This window comes from Oryza brachyantha, chromosome 8, assembly GCF_000231095.2.
Source record: "Oryza brachyantha chromosome 8, ObraRS2, whole genome shotgun sequence".
Classification (NCBI taxonomy): domain Eukaryota; kingdom Viridiplantae; phylum Streptophyta; class Magnoliopsida; order Poales; family Poaceae; genus Oryza; species Oryza brachyantha.
The window spans coordinates 9,434,788-9,457,380 of record NC_023170.2 but is presented as its reverse complement, the minus strand read 5'-3'; the positions used below and the strand labels follow the sequence as shown (position 1 = coordinate 9,457,380).

At 41.1% G+C, this 22,593-nt stretch overlaps 2 protein-coding genes across 2 annotated transcripts; both read right to left on the bottom strand.

Moving 5' to 3' along the window:
• Positions 1-347: 347 nt before the first annotated feature.
• On the bottom strand, positions 348-3,969 carry LOC107304715. Its single transcript, XM_015840086.2, has 2 exons — positions 3,647-3,969; positions 348-915 (listed from the first exon to the last, which is right to left on the bottom strand). The coding sequence occupies exons 1-2, from the start codon at positions 3,967-3,969 to the stop codon at positions 603-605; spliced, it is 636 nt and encodes a 211-aa protein (XP_015695572.1). The 3' UTR covers positions 348-602.
• Positions 3,970-4,844: 875 nt separating this feature from the next.
• LOC102711824 (general transcription factor IIE subunit 1) lies at positions 4,845-10,931 on the bottom strand. Its single transcript, XM_006659279.2, has 10 exons — positions 10,765-10,931; positions 10,522-10,644; positions 9,606-9,726; positions 9,321-9,449; positions 8,074-8,183; positions 7,809-7,992; positions 6,842-7,036; positions 6,229-6,450; positions 5,953-6,139; positions 4,845-5,336 (listed from the first exon to the last, which is right to left on the bottom strand). The coding sequence occupies exons 1-10, from the start codon at positions 10,788-10,790 to the stop codon at positions 5,242-5,244; spliced, it is 1,392 nt and encodes a 463-aa protein (XP_006659342.2). The 5' UTR covers positions 10,791-10,931; the 3' UTR covers positions 4,845-5,241.
• Positions 10,932-22,593: the final 11,662 nt, after the last annotated feature.

The window sequence follows — 22,593 nt, the reverse complement described above, 5'->3', positions numbered from 1 at the left end:
GACAAATATCTAAGTCTAAGAAATACTATTGACGAATACGAGTTCTAAGAAATATCATCTTGCAAACGAATTTGTCCGAGAAATGTCATCGCCCTTAGGGTTCCGTCCGTTTCTACCGTTAAATGCACTGTTTATACTACACTTAACGAAAAATTTTGACGGAACCCTAGCGGCTATGGCATTTCACAGACAAATTCGTTTGTATGATAGCATTTCTTAGAACTCGCATTCGTCGATGTCATTTCTTAGAATTAAGTGCTTATCGATGGCGTTTGTTAGATTTTCTCTAACATTTATAATATATTGATATCAAAAAAACATTTAGTATATATTTATTCTTTTGCATACAGAGATTACTTTGTGAAACTCTACAACTTAGTAGTTGAGGCTATGTATACATGCAGCACGTACCAAAATCCCTCCATTTTGCGCAACCAATTAATACGAAACCATTATACCTAGCTAGGGTTCCATGAAATTTATTCTTCAGTTCAAGTATATATATGTATATATCATCAACGGTGTTATTTTGCGAATATTAATTGTGACCGACGGACGGCGCGGCGGCGACGACGAGGGGATGGATCGATCGATCATCTGAATCAATGGCCGATCATGCTGCCCATGGCCGCGGCGGACCAGGTGGAGTGGACGGTGCCGGCGTAGGCGTGGTCGTGCTTGGGGTAGGAGCAGCCGGCGCCCCACGGCAGCAGCTTCCCGTACCAGTGGGTGCTGCACTCCTTGACGGCGAGGTCGCCCAGCACCCTCCTCGCCCCCGCCGGCGTCACCACCACCTCCTCCTTGTTCTCGAACAGCAGCAGGCACCCCCCGCCGGGCCCCGTCAGGCACGCCTTCTTCTCCGGCCAATTCTCCTCGTCCCAGATCATCACGCTGCTCATGTAGTTCCCGGCGTACCTGCGCACGCACAGATTCATTCCCATGCATGCTTAATTAACACATGCACTAGCTTTCTAGCTCTTGTTTTTCTACTTATGTATACATGGTACTTATTTTGGCTCGAGGCTGTGTTCTTTCTATTTGATGGGTATGGCGATGGATGAAAGATTTTTTGACTTTTGTGATACGTATAAACGATGAAATTAGTTGAAAACATATTTTATAAATATCAGATGATAAACTTTTATATAGAATTTTTCTTGCAAAATATGCAGCGTTCAACCATATGGGGACGGACACCAAAGCCGAGGAAAAGTCTTTGTAAAAGAACATCTAAAGATATTTCCAAAAAGTTGACATACAACAAGGTCAAACAAGCAAAGACAAAATGATCAATTTATCCCATAGATCATAATTTTAACTACACTTCATAAAACAGGGCCAGTCCTCCGCTTTATTACTAAAAGGCAATGTCGAAAGAGCAAAAGATGGTCATTGCGGTCGTTAGCCTTAGAACAAGGATCAAAGGAGCAATTGTCCTCAAATAATTTATACTAACACTTATGCTATTTATATATCCTTTATAGTTGTCACCGAAAATACTTTTCCTTGTTCACTAATAAACCGATTAATTAAACTCATGTTTCTCTAATCAATTCGATCCCCCAGGCCAATCCGAGGACGCCTACGAAAAGGTTGTTTGGGTTTGCGAAAGGGGTGTTTGAATTTACGAAAAGTTTGCTTGGATTTATGAAAGGGTTGTTTAGATGTATACATGATTTATTCCTTATTTTAAGAAAAAAATTGATTTGTTTATTTTATTAATTTTGGATCCAGAAGAAGTAGTCTTATTTTAACCCGTAGAATGACAAAGTTGGCCTAATTTATTAGTTTTCACTAACCCTATATCCTTTCCCTTGATTAAAAAAAATTATGTCCTCTCGAGCTCCATGGTGTACTATTTACTTAGCTTACTTACAAACAACCCAACGCAAATTCGGTTCGGGATGAGTAGAGCAGACTATGTCGAGCCAAGAGCATTTCCATTACTACGGAAAATGGTGGATAGCAAAATCCATAATCGATCGTGTCCTTCAAGTCGCACGTTGCTTTCTACCATATCTTTTTAAACGAAGTTTTACCATAACATTCCTCTAATTTCATTGCAAAGTGTTATAGGGAATTGATCCAATATAGATGGAATCATGAATAGTCATTAGTTTTGTTTTTTTATACTAATACAAACTTGTTTTGCTATCTATGGAGAAATATGAATAAAAGAAATAAGTATTTATCGGGAAACACTACGCAAAGATCCAATTTATTTAAACCCATATTCTATCGTATGTACGAAATATAGGTCGAAAAAGGGAATAAACAAGTTCCATTTCCATCCTCAACGGAGGACTCAAGATGATCAAATCCTGAAATGATAAGAGAAGGACATCCTCAATGCAAGCTTTATAGACACGATTACCTAGAGTGACATGTCATCTAAAAAGTTTAAAACTAGGATAAAACGTCCCTCTCTCAATGCATAGTTTCATCCATTGTTGTTTCCTAGGTTACATACAAGACACAACCTGTCTAGCTAACACTGCATAGAAGGTTTCATCCTTATGAAACTCATTTCATCTCTCTCTTCATTAATACATTACCACATCATCAAAAATGTCTACATGACAGCCTATTTATTGCCCATGAAACTCCCATTGAGATTGGCCGAGAATCGACTCTTCTCCAACAAATAAACTATCAACCTCCAAATTAGATTAGCAATCTATTTTTCCGTAACAAAACTAATTAACTATTAACTAAATAAACTATTTCAATGAAAAGAAAGTTTTTTGGTAGTTATAGAATTCTCGTATTTCTTCGACTCGAATACCAAAAGAAAGAAAAAACTGAAGTAAAAAAACGCATTTCCTGTAAAGTCAAATTAGGGTCTTTGCTTTAAACCACCTCACCTAGAATAATAGCCTTAATCCCTCTCATACTTTAATCAAAACCATCCATATGTTATATATATTAACAATCTACTTACTGTAGTTAATCTACTAGAGTTAACTACCTACAAATGCTATTAATTTTGTATTAATTTTGGATGAGAGTTATGATTCCATTTTTCCAATTCAATTTCATATGCACAAGCAAATTAAAAGGCATAATATATTTACTAACTGAAAATTGTTGTGTGCAGTAATCAACGTGCTAACACCCGAAGGAATTATTTTTTTAGAGAAAATATAAGAAATACTATCGACAAGTGTAAGTTCTACGAAATGTCATTGTACAAACGAATTTGTCTGAGAAATGTTATCGTCGTTAGGGTTGAATCTATCTCGTGGTGTTAAATACATTGTTCATCTTATACCACTTAACGGCTGATGGAACCTAACGCCGATGATATTTCACAATATTATTTGTGCGATGGTATTTCGTACAACTTGTAACTCATCAATAGCATTTTTTACAATTAGGTGTTTATGAATTATATTTTTTAGATTTTTTATTTTTTATGTTTATTCATACATATTTTCACAGCAAAGCAATTTACCGTTAGAAATACAAGAACTATGCATGAAAGAAAAAAAAAACAAGAGCACCATGTCGGAAAGAAACAAGCTAGCTAGCTGGGTACTGTGGCACTTTTCCAAGATTACCTTGAAAACCATCTGAATGTATCTCAGGGTAGTTATGTGCAAGTGAAACGCATGAAAAAAACACGCATGTGTGGTTGGGTACTCACGACCAGAGGCAGGCGACCCTGGGGTTGAGGAAGTTGTAGCCGGGGCGGTCGAAGGCGGTCTCGTAGGTGACGTTCATGTCGCCGCCGTTGGCCTTGAGCGTGAAGTCGTGGGGCCAGCCGTCGCACTCGAACTCCATGTCCCTCCCCATCCGGTTCACCATCCGCACCTCGTACGTGTCCAACGCCTGCCCCGGCGGCACGCCCCACCGCGTCGGCGCCACCCCCGCCGCCACCGGCTCCACGCCCAGCACCGCCACCGCCACGATGACGACTAGTGTTGTGCCGCCGGCCATTTTGTTGGATTCCCCTGGACATGGCTCCATGTGTTATGTATAGTGTCAAGCACTCGGGGTGTCAGTTTGCCATAGGACAGGAGATGGTAATTAATAAGTTGCTCGCTTTATTAATGGTAACTGAGCGTACTGATAGTACCTAACCAATTAACATGTGACGAAGAAACAGATCCATACCCACTCCTTTAGGCGTTTACATGTACGTGGTAACGTGGGTAGTGAAGAGCAGTGAACGTACATGCATATACGTGGTAAAATTGAAGACAATGAATGCTGAGTAAATACTATACCTCTGTAACCAAGAAGAACCACCCAGTAAAACCAAATCATTCATCGACTTGCGTAGTACTGTAAACACTGTAAAGAAATTTCAAATTGGTTTCGACCCACGATTAAAGTCAGTCAACCTGCTTTCATCAGACTAAATACGCAGGTTATTCAGAAATCAATATATGTCAAGACTCACTACGTCATTTATTTTGCAGATATATGAAGCTACTGTCAATCCAATAAAACCAAGGTTAACTCGGACACGAGCGCATAGCAGCACGCACTCAGGCATCAAGGTGTTGCCTACGGTGGTAACTAACTGCTCCCCCCTTCAAAAGATATAAGCATTTCTAGATTATCTCAAAATATAAGTATATTTAAATTGTTTAGTACATGGATATAAATTAAAGAATTTTGAATGAAAATAGATGGATTGCCAAAAATGCTTACACTATAGTACAAGATCTAAATCCTAGAAATGAAGTAGTTAATCTTTGAGAAAAACCAGTTCCTTAATACTTACAGAATTAATCTAAGCTCATGGCCGTCAAGATAGACCTCATGACAAGAACAGCATGAAAAAAGTGACCAGGCTAATCGCCGTTACCTTGGTGCTATTGGAACACCGCCCGACATTATCGTTAACATGCATTTTCACGACATAAAAACCGATCATTCCCTGATCAACAAAGTTAACTAGTTTTGCAACAATTCATTCCTTCCACATGGGACTTGTAGATGTCAATAGCATAATAGTTTTCAGTACAGTATAGTAGCTTATAACGATTTTCAGGAGATGTCCGTTGGCCGTCTCAAGTCTGGAAATGTTTTTGCTGTTGAAAGGAAACGCTTCATTTCGAAGTAAATTCCCTTGGTCAAACAAACCATACAAACAAATTCGGTGGTGGAAATGCTGTTCGTGTTTTTTTCTTTTCTTGATGTCTTGTTTGTCTAGTTGCTGATATTGCCTATCATCCGATTCCTGAAATGTACCTGAAGCTTGAATTACCGTACCAAATTTGTGACTGCCTTTTAACCATCTTGCCAGACAATATTATCTTCTTCGTCACCAGATTCTTGGGCTTCAACATTCAAATCTGCCAGTTTATATGTCTCAGCTGTATTCCCTGCATTAGTTAAAACAATTAGGCCTAGTAACTGATAAAAGCCATCTTCAAATGTCTAAAGCATATAATCATAAGCAGATGTATTTAGGTTGAGGACAAAGTCTTGATGAAAGAATATGTAGCGTATGAACCTTTTATTCAAATATTCCACAAGGACATGCCAAGATGGAACAATTAAATATAGATGGGATACCACAAACTCACACCACACCATGCAGGTCGGAAATTGTGTAGACAGATCAACAATTAAGTAAAAAAACTGATGTCTTTTTTAACACGTGGTCATCTCTCTGTGTGTGCACCCGCACGCGTGTAAATGTAATGTACTTTACAGCACGTAAACAAGTGATGAATTTTCAAAGTAAAATCCAACGAGAGGAATAACAATTAGTTCAACATTCTAAGAGGAAATTATGGCATTCCTATTAGACAAGTCAGCATATCATCATATGACTATTGTTAGCTAATAACTGAACTATGTCAGCTTCAGCAGATCCAATGTTCAACATCTATGAAACTGAAATTATTTATTAGAAACATTAAGTCGGCTCTAGGTTGCATCTTCGCTAAACACAGAAGTAAGATCAACTTACTCTCACTACAAGCAAGAATTTACCTGTAGGTTGCTCCTCTTCCCATTCAACACCCTCATCATCATCCTCTCGTTTGGATTTCATGCCCACCTGCCGTTCAGAATGAGATACAGATGCAAGTGTCTCTCCTTCCTGCTTTACTCTCCTTTTTGCATCTTCTTCTTCTTGTTTTTTCCTGAAGGCCTCATAATAAGCCTTTATATATTCATCCTATACAATAGAGGAAAATTATAAGCATTTCATAATAGAAGATAAATCTTGAAAGTAAAATCGCATTTTATGTGCATTCCGAAACTGACCTGTATACTCTTTTCATCTTCTTTTGAGTCCTGTTTTTTCTCATCCTTCACTTCTGATTTTTCATCCAGATTTGATGAGTTGCTGGTCTCGCCTCTTTGTTCTTTTGTAAGAGTCATGCCTTGTCTGATCATCCATGGGGGCAAGACTTTAAGCGCATTACCATTGGTACCTGATTCAGCACTTCCATCTTTTACACCGGTGCCTGACAATGCAACTTCAACCTGAAATGACAAATAAGTAAAAAAGGCACAATTAGGTCAAGATATGATTGAAAATGTATCTTGTACCAGATATACAAGACAGATGTGATCCATGTGTAAGTGCATGTTAAACAAATATGAATGAGTGTGGAGGAATGAACACATCGTGTTATTTAACAAATACTACAAATCTTTGTATTAAAATAACAAAAATCTTTGGTAAAATTCAGGAAGAAACTAGTTTAGAATCGATTCAGAGTTGGTTTACAAGATGTAGATGACAAAAGACATATTTGAGAAGTTTGGTTCGACATTGAAAAGGAGAACAGAATGCTGCTCTGTTGCCTTCTGCATGCATACCACTTAAATTATAAAATACAACAATAATAAAAGCTACAAAAAATAGTCTTACCTTTGTTTCTCCAAGGTATGGCATAGGTGTACCATTATACTGCGATTGTGAGTTCTTAGATGAGTCAGCTGCATTAGGGTCAGCACTTCCAAAAGCACCAATGTTTGCTCTTTCCCATGATTGTAAACTCCCAAACTCAGGAGCAGGCAGATCCTTCACCCTGTTAAGTTGTGCTTGCAATGGCTTCAATTGTTCCTGAACAAAATATAACAAAATTATAAAAGCAAAATATAACACCAAACTAGAGCAGACCAAGACTAAGAAACATAGATTTTCACATTAATAGGAAAAAATGACAGAATAGTACTCATGATTATTAAAAAAAACTCTTCACTAAAAAGGATCACAATACTCTGAATTTCCCATCTAAGAACTGGTTCTCTACCTCATTAAAAGTATTTATTGAATAGACTGAAACAGCTAGAGATATTTATATTGAACTTTTAGTAGATTGTAGACACATCGACATCATAAAGTTGTACAAGCAAACCAACGAACCAAAAGTGTTCAGATGATACTGTAGAAATACATTATGGTGTGGTGTTAATGTTGAAACTAATGCATATTTTACTTCTATAGCTTATAGAAAAGTAGGAGACATAAACAACTGTAGTGTAAAAGTCACAGTGGAAACTGTTCCACAATCAGATGTACATATAAGTGTTACTAACATGGTCATGTATTCATGTTGCAAGCAATTTTCAGGGAAGCAATGGGAAGCAAGATACAAGGAGAGGAATTTCAACAACATCCAGAAAGGCATCAAGCAGATACCTAACTCTATTTCCTGTTGTGTACAAAAAAGCATGGAACCCTGGCCTAACCAACAGTTATGCTTCCAAGTTGTAAACCACAAACATTTTTATCATATTCTGCAAAAGTTGCACTGTTCTGTACGTATATAAACTCAAAATTGAATGCTTACAAGAAAAAGTTCTTAATATCCTAATAGAAGTTAAATAATTACATCGATCCTTTGCTGCATATCGTGCAATTTCTCGCGCCGGCGTTTTCTTGCATTATCATCACCATCTCCCATTTCCTCAGAAGCTAGCTTATCACTCTCTGCAACTAGCTCACCATTGCAGTTTTCACAATGGAAGTACTCATCAGTGTAGCTTACAAGCTGCAATGCATCAAATGCTGAATACCTGCATATTAGAAGAGAAAATGAAAGCCAAGTAAATTAATTTTATGCCTGGTACCAAATGAACTAAAAGTGTACCCAGTACCTTTTCTTACAATTAGGACAGATATAGTGCTGGATTGTATTTCTACTGTCCAGTTCATCTTTCAACTTTTTCTTCATCCGGTGTATCCGGTACCTTACAACATCACAAATCTGTGTTTCAAGCAGATGCATCTTTATCAAACACCATTCAAATTTCATAACAGAACTAGATGAAAGGGAACAAATAGGTTTTATGGCTGTAGTAATCGAATAAATGAAAGACCATATTCATTAGTTATAAAACAGATATAACTCAAATACTCAATGAACACAGTGGCAGACAAATTGTAGCATGGAAATCATTTCCAAACATAGTGACATTGTAAATGCCATCAGCATACACGCACAAAAAAGTGTTGTGATGTCAATTTTTTTGGTGAATGTTGAACAATGTTCAATCCAATACGCAGTAATCCCTCTTCCTCTACTATTCAACACTGAAGTCAATTTGATGGATATGCAATTATGCATGAGAAAGGTAACTTGATGACATGCTGTATTGTTCTCCACACTAGTTCATGAATTGCCATTCAACAAAAATGTAGGTGCATAATTGATTTAAACCATCCATAAACAATGGTCAATAGTTTTTTGTTAACACATAGTATCTATGTTTGGTTTATATCCCTAGAAACAAGAAAAAATGCATATAATCACTGCATGAACCAAGGATGCCTAGGTTGCCTACAATTATACTGTTCCTTACAGTATTATGTAAAGTAGGTTCCTCATGGTGTCGATTCAAATTGTGGCCGCTATACATAAATATGGAATAAATGAATCTATGACTACAGATTATGATATTTATAGGAGTCCCTACAGCCAGCATACATATGAACAAACTGTATTTATAAATGAACCCTGATGATGAAATCCCTACCTTTTTAATATTTCTAGTATATGGAAGCACTATCTAAAGAATATTAATTATCCATAATAATGTTCACATACTGACTCAGAATAAGTGACTGAACATTAAACAGTCTTCACGCCCCATGGATAAAATATGCAAACCACACTAGCTTTTCAACACTTTGTATGGTTATCTCCCGCAATAATAGCATCGCACTCCTAGTGTCTACAAAATACTTATCCTGAGTAAAACAATCTAGAAAAGGAAAAAAAAAAGAATACCAAATTCCTGGCCTATATTGTGGAGGACATGCCTTCAATCTGCATATCTGGACAATGAAATTTAACTTTCTACCTTGCAAAATATCCAGATACCACACGTTTAGGGATAACTACCTGTGCATAGTCCAAGCAACAGTATGAGTGGGTATGCATCTTTACTTTCTCTTCTCCCTCCTTGGTAACTGGTGGACCATCACCAGCAGCTGCAGCTGCAGCACTGTATATTTTTGCTCCTTTTGCTGACTGCAGCAACAAAACAAAAATCAAAATTATAAAACAATAATGATGTTTCCCATTGGATTGCAGGAGACAATTAAAACATGGCTATCCCCGAAAGAAAAATATAAAAGCAATATAATGGAGCTGCAATAACAGGAGAATTTTTTAAAAAAAACTAACCTCCTTCCGGTGATCTCGTGTCACTAGTTTTTCTTCTTCAAAGAAACGAAGGATACGGCGCAATTGCTTTGAGTGGAGTTTCAATGCTTTAGCCAGATCTTCCTCTCGAACCCATTGACGTCTAGCGGTGGAAAAACATAAATTTTGCATAAATTGACAGATCCACAAACCATTGTATTCCAAGGAAATGATAAATGAATAAAAGGCATCACATGTTAGTGTCGATGTGTGGCAAATGAAGGCACAAATAGGTGGATGAACAACTTGAAGACTAATAAATGAAGTTAGCAATCCATTAAATATTCCATAGATGTGTTGAATTGCTGAGCTCCACAGATTTGTGGACAGAAACTTCTTAAGAAAATAATGTTTTGTAATAAATAAAATATGTCATTCATTGGCTCCAGTCCATATGTCTTTAAAAGCAAGATGAATAGTCATGCAGGATTTTAGTGCTTCAATCGATTAGAAAATTTGCAGTTTCTGGGTATAGAATTCCTTAACGGTTATTATCATCTTTAACCTCTAAATTTCAAAAAAAAATACAAAACCACTAAAACAAACAAATAGTCAAACTGCTAACAAAATTCATGTGGATTATCACTAACAATACTTGCAGAACCTAGACGGAGGTCTCCATGGAAACGATTAAGGGAGATCACCCGTTTACATTCAACTAAGTATCTACAAAAGTCTAATTAAGGCAAATTTGGGTCCCTCAGTAGCTTAATTTCTATGCGTGCTAATTCAAATTATGAAATTGGCAATTCATACAGATGAAGTATGTTTTGCTAGCTCCAATAGCCACGCGATTCTACCACCAGAAAAATACCGACCTTGTACCCAGAACTAAGCACACGAACTACCGCAGAGAGATTTCCGCCAGAATCAGCGTAAGCAACATCTACCCACCCACCTGGTGAGCGCGTCGAGGACGACGACGGCCATGCCCCGGTTGTCCCCGCGGGAGGTCTTGGGCTGGTTGTCGCCCTTCATCGAGATGTCGTCGTAGAAGGCGCGCGCCGCCAGCCTCACCAGCCTGCATCATCATCATCATCATCATCGGGCACGACCGCCCGCAAACCCAACCCAAGAGATCAGCGACGAGGGCCTAGGGTTAGAGCTTGGAGGGACGGGGAACCCAGCCAGCCAGACTCACCGGTTGAACGGCTCGATGGAGCCCATCGCTGCGGAGGAGGCGGAGGCGGAGGCGGTGGCGGGCGCGGGGTGGTCAGCGCAAGTAGCGGGCAGGCCCCCGCCGGATCTTTCCGCACGCCCTGGCCGCCGGCCGCCGCCAACGCCGCCGTGGGTTGGATCGTAGAGGAAAAGAGATGGGAGAGGGGATCGGGTTCAGACAATTGTATGGGTCTTGAGGCCACTTGTGGGCTTGTGGTGGCTCCGCACCGCCATCACCTCAATCGGGCCTTTTGGGCCGTTTGGCGATCGGTTTGGTTTACGTGTAGAGAAAAGGTATTTTTTGCCTCCCTTAACTATACGGCACAAGTTCGATTTTCATCCCTCAATCGTAAAACCAGATATAACACATTACTCATGTCTCCAAAACAGTGCAAATGAAGTCCAAAGACAGTATTGACTCTGGTTTTGCTGACATGGCGCTGACGTGGCTAGTTGGGCTCAATCATCATCTCACGTGGCACTGATGTGACATTATAGATAAAATTTAAAAATTAGAAATTAGAATAAAATATGCGGGCCCATATGGTACTAAAAAATTAAAGGCAAAATTTGCTACAGGGCATCAAAAAAACGTGTAATTAGCCGGTGGGCACCCTAAGATCATGAATTTACTACACGGCACCACAAAAGTGTGGTAATTAGCTATAGAGCACTCCGGCTAATTTTTTATTATTTTCGGAGTCAAAAATTCTAAAAATGACGAGATTGCCCTCGGCGGCCAACCCATTATGTCGACTGGGTCCAGTCGAACCAGAGTCAGTTGGTCTCGGCGCCGCACCACACCCGAACCCTAGTCTATAGGGCGAGTGAGCAGGCGGCGACAGTGGCGACTCAACGGCGATAAGGGCGTATAATGGGTTGGTCACCAAGGGCAATCTCGTCATTTTTAGAATTTTTGACTCCGAAAATAATAAAAAATTGGCCGGAGTGCCCTATAGCTAATTACCACACTTTTGTAGTGCCCTGCAGCAAATTCGTGATCTTAGGGTGTCCACCGGCTAATTACACGTTTTTTCGATGGCCTGTAGCAAATTTTGCCAAAATTAAAATATTTTGGGTCCTAATGTTTTCCTCTCTCTCATTTATTGTCAATGTTTTCCATCTCAATGTTTTCCTCTCTCTCATTTATTGTCGGTGTAATGTTCATCTTCCTCCTCTCTATAGCACGAGCAAGCAACACACTTGGGAGGATTTGGGCCTTCGATTTTCGATGGGAAACAGTGATGGGACGTGTCCCACGACGCAGCTCGACGCTTGGTGGCAAAGCCCTACGCGGGAGGCAACAGAAACAACCAGAACACGAGTGGCTAGGGTTTGACCCTAGTGGAGAGAGAAAGATGGTATGAGAGCTCCGCTGGTAAACGTGGCAGTCTTAGCGTGTCAAAATGTGTTCCCGATGATATAGAGCCTATTTTTGTAGTTGGTGGAGCTGGAGGAGCAATGGAGAGGGCTAGCAACATCAAGGTGGATCTCAACATAGTTGCAGCCATGGCGGGCTTCACAGATGTAGAAAGATCAGAGGTGATGAACCTTGGAGGCTTGGAGAGAGCGAGGGCACATGCTGTGTTACCACCGCCGTCGATCCGTGGTTGCGCTTGCCGTGGCAGGCCAACAGTATGTCGTCACTATTTCCCTCCTAGTTTGACAGTTCTATAGCATAGGAAGCATTTATCTGTAGGAGGAAGAAGAACAGAAAGCTATTAAGAGAGGAGAGAGAAGATATATGGGCCTAACATATTTTATTTTAATTTTTCATCTTCTAATTTTATCTCTAATGCCACGTCAGTGCCACGTGGGACGATAATCAAGTCAAACTACCAATATCAGCGCCACATCAGAAAAATCCAGACTTAATACTGTTTTGGGACTTCATTTACACCGGTTTTGAAAGACGAGGGATGTGCTATACCCGGTTTTAAGGTTAAGGGATGAAGAACGGACTCATGTTACAGTTAAGGAAGGCAAAGTGACATTTTCTCTTACGTGTACTATATTGCGTGTGTATCTCTCTTTATCTTTATATCTCTAGTATAGTTTCTGCTAAATTTTCATCCGTTGTGGGCTCCGTGTCTCAGCCACAGCCAAGGACGATGCCACACGCGCTGTGCCTAGCCTCCTTGGCCCTCGGGTAGAGTTAGCAAATTCTTCGCCGGGGGCAGGGCCCCGGTGGCAAAATCCCCGTCGGGGCTAGGGACCCGCCCCAATGGAGCCGAGGTCAGGGGTAAATTTCGCCCCGCGGGGAATCGGGGCCAGGGCCGGAGGATAGTTTTAACCCGCAAGGCCCAAAATATTAAAAAAATAAAAAATAGGAAAAACCTAGCAACCACTATTGGGCCTAGCCCATAGCGAACAGTTGAACAACAAAAGCAGACTACAGAGTGCAAAACCCTAGAACCCCATTCCCGCATAGTCCTAGACTCACGGAGCACTATTGTCGCCTGCCGCCCACCCCACTAGGGATGGCAACTTCCCCCACAGGGCTGGGGCCCTACCACTACGGGGATGCGGGCGAGGAATATTTAGAGATGGCAATCTGGGTACGGGTACGGGGTACCCGACCCGACGGGGATGGGTATGTGTAACGTTTTTCACCTGTGGGTAGTACTCGTACCCGACCCGAATCGACATAGGTACGGGCACATGTATTTTTCCCCACCCGCGAGTGACTTGTCGGGTACCCGAACGTAGTCCACATATTGAATTTAGGTTAAAAACTTATTATATTATTCATGTAATAATATTTGTGATGTACTCTCTTTTAGCTAAAAAATTTAATGTGACCTATGTCTTAAACTTTTGTTATGTGATGCAATATTGAATGATTGATTCTGAACATCAGATAATGTACTATGTGATGTTATTATTGCTATGATTAGTTTGTTGTATTTGTTGGAACATTTTATTATGGGCAATATATTATATTTGTTGAACTTTTCATGTGTGATGCAATATTGTATTATGAGCAGTATGTTTAGTTTCTTGTATATATTGGAATGGTTATTTTGATGTGCTTTTGATAAGTGAAATGATAGACCCGATGGGTACCTGATACCCACCCAGTACTCAACAGGTATGGGTACAGGTATCATCTTTTACCCGTGGGCACGGGTACCGGTAGGGAATTCTACCCGTAGCCTTCGCGTTGGCGAGCGGAAAATTGCTCTACCCACACTAAACCCGATCGGTTGTCATTCCTAGGAATATTTTGGGCCCGCGGGGAGTTGGAGCCAGGGCTACGGTTTTGGTCGGCGCGGGCACATGGGAGGCATTTTACCCACGGGTTCCCCGCGGGGACCCAAGGAGGTTTCTTAGACTATTAAACATTCTGCCTAAAAGAAAAAAGTAAAAAACCCAATTAAATATTCTAACCTAGCCCTACCTTCTCTCTATCTCTCTCTCACTCTCTCACGGTCTCACCCACTCTTTGCCTCACACGCGATGGCGGCTGCTGGTTGGGCGTGAAGGCGGGGCAGCGGTCAGGCACTTTGGTGTAGCAGCGGGGCGGCGGTCGGGCGCTCCGGTGCGGTGGGGGCCGACGGCGCAGGGCTATAGGGCAGCGGCCGAGTGTGACGGTGGGGCGACATAGAGCTCCGCGCGGTGGCCACCGTCTTCACGCGCACTCCGGTGAGTCCGTCTATGCGTGCATAGTTCATCGGGGGCGTCAGGGCCCTGTTCGAGTCTGGGGACCCATCAAGGTCAGGGTCGGGGTCAGGGATGAATTTTGGGGTCGAGGCCAGGGCCATTCTTGCCCAACTTGGCCCTAACCTGCCCCGTTGCCAACCCTATCCCTGCCCTCCGCCCTCGCCGCCTACCACCCTCTGCCCTCAGGTCGTCCATGGCCTGCGGCAGCCCGGCGCCCCCGGCTGCCCGACGCCAGTCTACACGTCGACCAGCGACACCGACCACCACCGCCCTCAGCTCTCCAACCCCCGTCGCCCCCTATCGATCGACGCCGCCTCGGCAGTTATATCAAGAGTCAGGCTTTTTATTACTAGGGGCTACACCATTCATAAGATATAACTTTAAAACAATAATAGACAACATCATTATATAAATCTTTTAGTAATGTACACTGTTCTCTTTTTGTTTCAAGTGTTTCACCCATCTAACACTATCGCATCGTTGCTTGTTCATTACTTGTTGCAACACACGGGCATTTTATTTCTAGTATATAGATAAACTTTAGGCATATAAATTTTGCACAAGACTTTGGCATATAAACTTCATACATACAAACTTACACGTATGAACTTTAGGCATACAAACTTATGTATATATAACTTTATACATATAAACTCTTCATATGAAAATCTACATAGATACAAATATTAAATATACACAAACATTATAGATATAAATTTAATATATAGAAATCTTTAAACATATACTTGAAGACTGGTTTACAAGAGATAGAGACCTAAACTGATAAGACTAAGCCTAAACCGATTCATACCCAACTGGTTATGAAACCTAGACATGGAATACTAATCCTTGCATTTTACTTTACAACTCAAACCCCCTTTCCTATAATGTACAGTACACATGATACCCCTAGAGTCATACATAGCCACACAACATCACCTGTTCAAATTCTTGATCATCAGGAATATCTTCACACAGTATGTTGGACATCTCCCGAGGGCTTCCTCCTTTGAGGTCGTAGAGGCTGTGTAGGGCTCCAAAGAAAAGAAAAAACTACGTGTAGCCTCCGACTCAATGCTTAAATGGAAAATGATATAAACATAGTCTGATAAACACCATATCAAATCAAAAGTTTAGGTGCATCGAGCCCTCGACTCTATGTTTAATTGTTATAGGATCTAATAAGCGACACTTTCCGAGTATCCGACTCAAGCGACACTTTCCCGAGTACTCACAAACCCGAGTGGTACCGGCTCGGGTCGCTCTCTCCTAAGCAATTTGACCCCGGGTGGTTTGGAGATGAAAATGCTGTAATATCTCGAACAGATAGTAAAAAATTATTCTGCCCAAGATAATGCTTTTAAAGCACAATTAGTAGAAGAATGAGTAATCAAATCCAGAATCACCCAAGCTTCGGGCACATGCTTAACAATACTTTAAGTATCTAGGATGTGTCCGGCCGACACCTGCATTTTCAAACGAAAACTAGCTATCGACCCATTTTAAGGGCATGCTATTGGTATCCCAATCATGAGAAATCACAAGTTTTATGTCACCATTAGGCTAACCATAAAAATCACAACATTTTCTTAGACATGGTATAAATTGTGCAATCACCAGGCAAAAGCAACGGCTCACTCAGCCCTAAAGGGACATATTTATACTTAATCATAATCATAGTGGACCATACCAGTAGGCACATTTTTAAGCCCATAAAGTGTTTGTGGAGTATATCGACTGGTTCAAACGTTGTGTGCAGAAGATAAGCTCATGACCAGGGTTTGCGTTACCACGGTTACCACCGCGGTAACCGCGCCCTCCGCCGAGGCACGGCTTCGGTAAGCCGCGGTAACCGAGTTTAAATTTGAGGAGAATTTAAAAAATTTGAGGAAATTTAATGAAAAAAATATATGTTGTATATGTTGATATATAGTGTAGTTTTGTCAAAGAAATTAATGAAAAAATGTATTCCCGGCGTAATTAAAAATCATAAACGAGTATTTCGGGAAACAAAATTAAAAAATAGCCTATTGCAAGTAATATTTTATAGGAAGATGGTCAAGAATATATTGTGTTGTGTCATTATTAATTTACACTAGACACTTAGGTACATAATGATGAAATACAAATATACAACGATGGATATATAAAAAATATATATAGAGAAAAATTATACGTGCATCTTAGTACATACATAATAGTTTTATTTATAATAATGAGTAGTAGGTATAGTTGTGACGCAGCAATCAAAATGAAGTTGTCGTTACTTGTTATTGGAGTGAATTATTTGGTGAAGGGTGATATGCCGGTGTATGTTTGTATGTTGCAATATCAAGAATTTAGAAAATGTCATGTGAAATTTTCTTGTTTTCCCTATAACATGTCATATTGTCATAAATATAGTCACAAAATATTTTCCTATTTTTCATGTATTTTTTTAGATTTTTTAAAGTTTTTTTTTGCATTTGACATCACATCCGCGGTCTTCTCGCGGTAACCGTGGTTTCCTCACGGTAACCGCGGTTTTGGCTACAAAAACCGCGCGGTAAGCCGCGGTAACCGCTGTTCTCATGTGTTGTTCCAGTAAGTAGTTACCGCGGTTTTCGCGGCTTACCGTGCGGTAACCGCGGCAAACCGCGCGGTAAGCTGCGAAAATCACACGAGTTTAAATTCAATTGTTTTGGATTCAAATTCATCACGGTTTATGTGGTTTTTGCGGTTACCGTGCGGGATCCGCGGGAGCACGGTACCACGGTTTTGGCGGCTTGCGCGGTAAGGAGAACCCTGCTCACGACAATGAATCTTTGTTACGCACATCCCAATCTGGACCCTACAATATAAACACAAAGAATAAATAGCATCTGATGCAAAATATATCTACTTGAATAAAGTGGAAGTAGCATAACTTATTAAGCTATTTAAGCAATTTTATGCCTTTTGCCATTGCTCAATTATTAAGCGTTGGTTAATACTTAACACCTCGTGTTACAGACCCATCTCGACAACCTCGAGCAGTTTAGCCAGCGCGTAGCGTATCATATTTCCTAGTTCAGTACAGTCCTTGGTACCGTTCCCTCACATAAACTAATAATCAAACTAGACAAAGATTTGAAAAAAATCAGATATGTTGTAGACTATACAAGTGTGTATTTTTTTCCCTTTTTTGATTTTAATTTTCCCGAGAAGTTGATTGCTTACGTTTAAACATTCACCCAACATGGAGCCGAGCTTCACCGATTATAATGTCTACTACTCGAATACTTTTACGATCATTAAGAGAAAAAAATAAACTTATCTCTATGCTTTTGATTTTCTCTAAGTAGTTCTTAGCACCTTACGTTATACACTCATCCTGGCACGCCCCCGAGTGCTAGAGACCAGCGGTAAACATAGCATAGCATAGCACTTCGGTTGAGCCAGTAAATAGAGTTCCATGACTCAGCACTTTTTTCTAATTAGATTTATTCACAAGCAACTAAGCCAAGCACAATTCAATTTCTCACATATCTAACTACTACTTTTTTTGAGTGGTTAATTCCTATGATTATACACTCACTTAACAAGGAGCTGGGTTTCACAATCGGAATTTGTCTCACTCAGATAGTTTACCATTTAGTAAAGAAAAAAGCTGAAAAGATTTGTAAAAAATAAACATGATATAACATGTGTTGCCCCTGACTCACTGCTCAATGGAGAATCAATTCAGGTAGTTGTTTACGTCAAAATGTGAACGTTGGCATGTCACACACGTAGGCCTAGGAATCACTTCTTAGAACATTCTAGTGCAGGACCTAAATTCTCAGAAAACCGGGTGTGCCAGTTAGTTTGATCTTATAACTAACAAGATATAAACATGGAAAGTAGTTAAACCTAAACCGCTATCGGCCGGATAGCCGATACCGCTTTAGGACACCCTAGCCGATGCGCTAGATAATCGGCTTTATAGGAATTTCATGATAATATGTAAAAATATGCTATACCGGCTAGATTATGAGTATGATAACCACCAAATAGTTCAATCAACTAACTCATCTTAAAAGATCGGACTTAACCGAGACAGTTTTAAGATCACTCGGCTGATCAGACCAATTTAGCACTTATCGCACATGCAGTTAGCAGCCGATAGGACATTAAACGTGTAACTCAAAGTAAAACTGTATTGCTATGCTAATTACTAGAATGAAACAATAATAACTAAATGCATACATACTCACACTAGACCTAGAAGATCAAACTAAACCAAGATAGTTCAGATCTAAACATAACCATGCTTGAAATCAGTGTAATATTGTGACATACGAGCAATTGAATATCAAGCCAACGTAATCCATCAACCTGGAATGCTAGCTCAACCAACTATTGATCACTTAGGTTCAGAATGTAGCATTGGCTTCTTATGTCTCTGAACCTCTGGATGTAATCCTGGACCGATTAGTCCATCTTCTGTCGGACCGTAGTGAGATTGGTCAGGCTCATCTCGCGCACTCCTGTGAAGAAGTATTTATGGAACTGCTTTTCCAGATCGGCCCAGCTCCTCACCGAGTTTAGAGGTAGTGACGAGAACCAAGTGAAGGCCGATTCAGACAGCGATAGTGGGAAGAACCGCACCTTTAATGCATCTTCAGCCGATGCTTCTCCACATTGGGCCAGGAATCAGCTGACATGCTCTATGGTTGAAACACCATCCTGTCCCGAGAACTTGGAGAAGTCCAACACCCTGTACCGGTGTGGTAACGCACCCTCTCAGACCACTCTAGATATGGACGTCGATACATCACGATCTGCTCTTTGGGCCTCAAGCCGAACTGCTCTCGCATTACTTCGACTATGTAGTCAGCCCAGTCTTCATCCCTAAACTGCGCCATGGGTGCTGGATATGGCTGTCGAGGCGGGTTGTTATGCATCGGTTCATTCTTGGCATGTGGCCATATTGGTGGAGGTTGATATGGAGCACCGATGTTGTGGTAGGTTTTTGCTTGCTGGTATCTTGGCGGTGTCCTCTCCTGGTATAGCTGTCTTGGTATCTCTAGGGACCACTCATAGTTGTGTGGTGGGATATCGGGTATCAGATCTTCATTCCTTGGTGCATCTCTTGTGTTTCTGGGCTACTGATACTTCAGTGTCTCTCCTTTGGCTAAGTACACTGGTCCCCTTTGTGACTCTTGGTCAACAGTACCATCAACCACCTGCCTGATCAACCCTGAAAGTGTGTTGACTAGTAGCCCCGACTGGTTGATCATGGCGTGATGGACGACCGAGTCAACCATATCCTATGGGGTTGGCTGATTCTTGGGAGGTGGGTGACTTGGTTGTCCTGGCTCCAGGATTAGCGTCGGGAGTCGAGACTTCTGGACTACCTCTGGTCATGCTAAAGGACTCCAAGCACAACTTCCGATAGTTATCGAGGTGTTGCTGTACGAGGGCCTTCTATTCATCGGCCAGCTTGTCCAATGTGACCGGGATGATGTTCTTGGAGCTAACTTCCTTGGTCGCCATCTTGCAGTCTGACTTTTATGTTCGCTGGTTGTTGGTTCAAGTTGGGTCTTCTCAGCATGTGTCCTACGGGGCGTGCCAAAAATGTGTTGACGTCAAAATATGAACGTTGACGTGTCACACACGTAGGCCTAAGAATCACTTCTCATAATGTTCTAGTGCAGGACCTAAATTCTTAGAAAACCGGGCGTGCCAGTCAGTTTGATCCTGTAACTGACAAGATATAAACATGGAAAGTAGTTAAACCTAAACCGCTATCGGCTGGATAGCCGATACCGCTTCAGGACATCCTAGTCGATGCGCTAGATAATCGGCTTTACATGAATTTCATGATAATATGTAAAAATATGACATATCGACTAGAATATGAGTATGATAACCACCAAATAGTTCAATCAACTAACTCATCTTAAAAGATCGAACTTAACCGAGATAGTTTTAAGATCAATCGGCCGATCGGACCAATTTAGCACTTATCGCACATGCAGTTAGCAGCCGATAGGACATTAAACATGTAATTCAAAGTAAAACTGGATTGCTATGCTAATTACTAGCATGAAACAATAATAACTAATGCATACATACTCATGCCAAACCTAGAAGATCAGACTAAACTAAGATAGTTTAGATCTAACAAAACCATGCATGAAATCAGCGTAATATTGTGACGTACGAGCAATTGAATATCAAGCCAACGTAATCCATCAACCTACCCATTAAACTTAGTAGGTCAGACAAGCTTCTATAGGCAGATCGGACCAAACTCACATAGATCGGACCAAACCGAGACAATATGCAGTCGGGTTTGGTGTAACTATAGAAAACAGATAAGCCGATGAGTTATTTGAGATAATGTTAGCTAGAACTCCAGTGATAAGCCCTCACAAGTACTTGATTCGATCTATTAATACAAATCCAGCCAACCAAATTGATCGGACTAAACCGAGGGAGAATCAAGTTGAACAGATTCATATCGACAAGTCAAATAAAGAACTCGTGAGGACCTGATTGTGAACCTATCACTACTTCAAACCAAGAACAGATCAAAGTAATAGCAAGCCTTAGACAAACCATCGACCAACTAGGCAGGAGATCGAACTAAATCGAGACAGTCCTGTTCTAGCCGATCGACGGGTTGACAGACACGAACTACATTGCGAAGCTCACAAACCTCGCACCGAGAGCTCGCTCTTGTCAACAGTTGGTGATGCGCTGAAGATGTGTTATTAAACTGATTGTTGTTTTTACAAAGTTGCGAGATACTCTATTTATATCCCAGAAACTAACTAACCTAACTGGATACGGATCCATATTAGCTAATCTATTACACACGGACTCTAATTAGAGATAAAATCCTAAACATACTCTAAGTAACGGATAAATCTAAGTTACACGGACTGTGATTAGTCCCGAATCTATCTCTAATCATCTGGGCCCAATCGGACTCCAATTCTTGTCCGATCCGGACTCTATAGGCTAAACTTCGAGTCGCACCCTACTTGGTCTTTTGTCTGATTGCCCTGTTTCTATCCGATTGGGTCTTTAATCACACATTAATCCATAACGGCTATTTGCCAAAATCTGGCCTTAACAACAGTGAGGCAGAGGGAAAAAACTATTACTATTACTTAGGTAAGGAGAAAATACGACTTAGCTATTCAATACTCCCTGAGTAACCACTCGACCACGGGAATGACAATCGATATGAGGATGAAGTTGAAATCCCTGATGAATAGGCTAGAGTGGGGGGTGAATAGGCGTTTCTAAAAAGTAGTTAAAATCTGCAGCGGTTAGATGGCCAGACCATTCAGTTGGCACTCTCGGGTGGAGTAAGAGCTCTGGCCGGACTGTCCAGACTTGAACACCGAACCATCAGGTAAGGAATCCCCTTTTTTAGTGTAGTTCCTGAGAACGTGCAGTGCAAGTGTGCAAAAGCTAGAAGGAAGTAAACACTAGAACGCAGAAACAACGGTGGAGACCAAGACAGTGACACAAGCGATTTTTCTACCGAAGTTCGGATCTTTGGATCTTGCTCTCCGTTGAGGCGCTCCTGTGAGCGGGATCTCTCTCGATCCTTTCGCTCACTTGGCTTTCTCCCACGAGGCCAACTAGGGGTTTTAATCTTGCGCCTCTAGGTTAGTGAATCCTTGATCGATCACCAAGATCAAGATCAAGCAATTCCGCTCAACCCTAGGTTACTATGAGCATGCCCAAGTATCCACTATCAATTTACATAATTTCCTTGCGGAGGCTAGCCAACAACCTTCACAAACCTTTTCGGGCAATCCACACGGTTTGGAAGCTTATAGGCGACGCCTATCCATCTAGGAGATCGCTCTCCAAGAGTAACAAGCCCAATCGCCACCAAATGCATCCATGATCTTCCAAAGAACATCCCTCAAGATTTCACCAACCTAAACAACCATCCTTAACTTTGATTCTCTCTCTAAATCACTCTAGGAGATGTTTGGATTAGTGGTGGAGGCTAGAGGGGGTGCTAGATTATCCCTAGGAACCTACTGGTTTGAACTAGGAGCCTCAACAACGGCTAAATCCATAGGCTTCAATTTATAATGTTGTCACACGTCATGTAGCCATTGGAAAAGCTACCTAACCGGACTATCCGGCCAGGGGGCCAGACCATCCGGGTAGCACT

Coding starts and splice junctions, on each gene's coding strand:
- LOC107304715 (XM_015840086.2), bottom strand. CDS start 3,969: ATGGAGCCATGTCCAGGGGAATCCAACAAAATGGCCGGCGGCACAACA. Junction 916..3,646: donor AGGGTCGCCTGCCTCTGGTC/GTGAGTACCCAA, acceptor GTGCGTGCGCAG/GTACGCCGGGAACTACATGA.
- LOC102711824 (XM_006659279.2), bottom strand. CDS start 10,790: ATGGGCTCCATCGAGCCGTTCAACCG. Junction 9,450..9,605: donor CACGAGATCACCGGAAGGAG/GTTAGTTTTTTT, acceptor TTGTTGCTGCAG/TCAGCAAAAGGAGCAAAAAT. Junction 8,184..9,320: donor GTTGCTTGGACTATGCACAG/GTAGTTATCCCT, acceptor CTTGAAACACAG/ATTTGTGATGTTGTAAGGTA.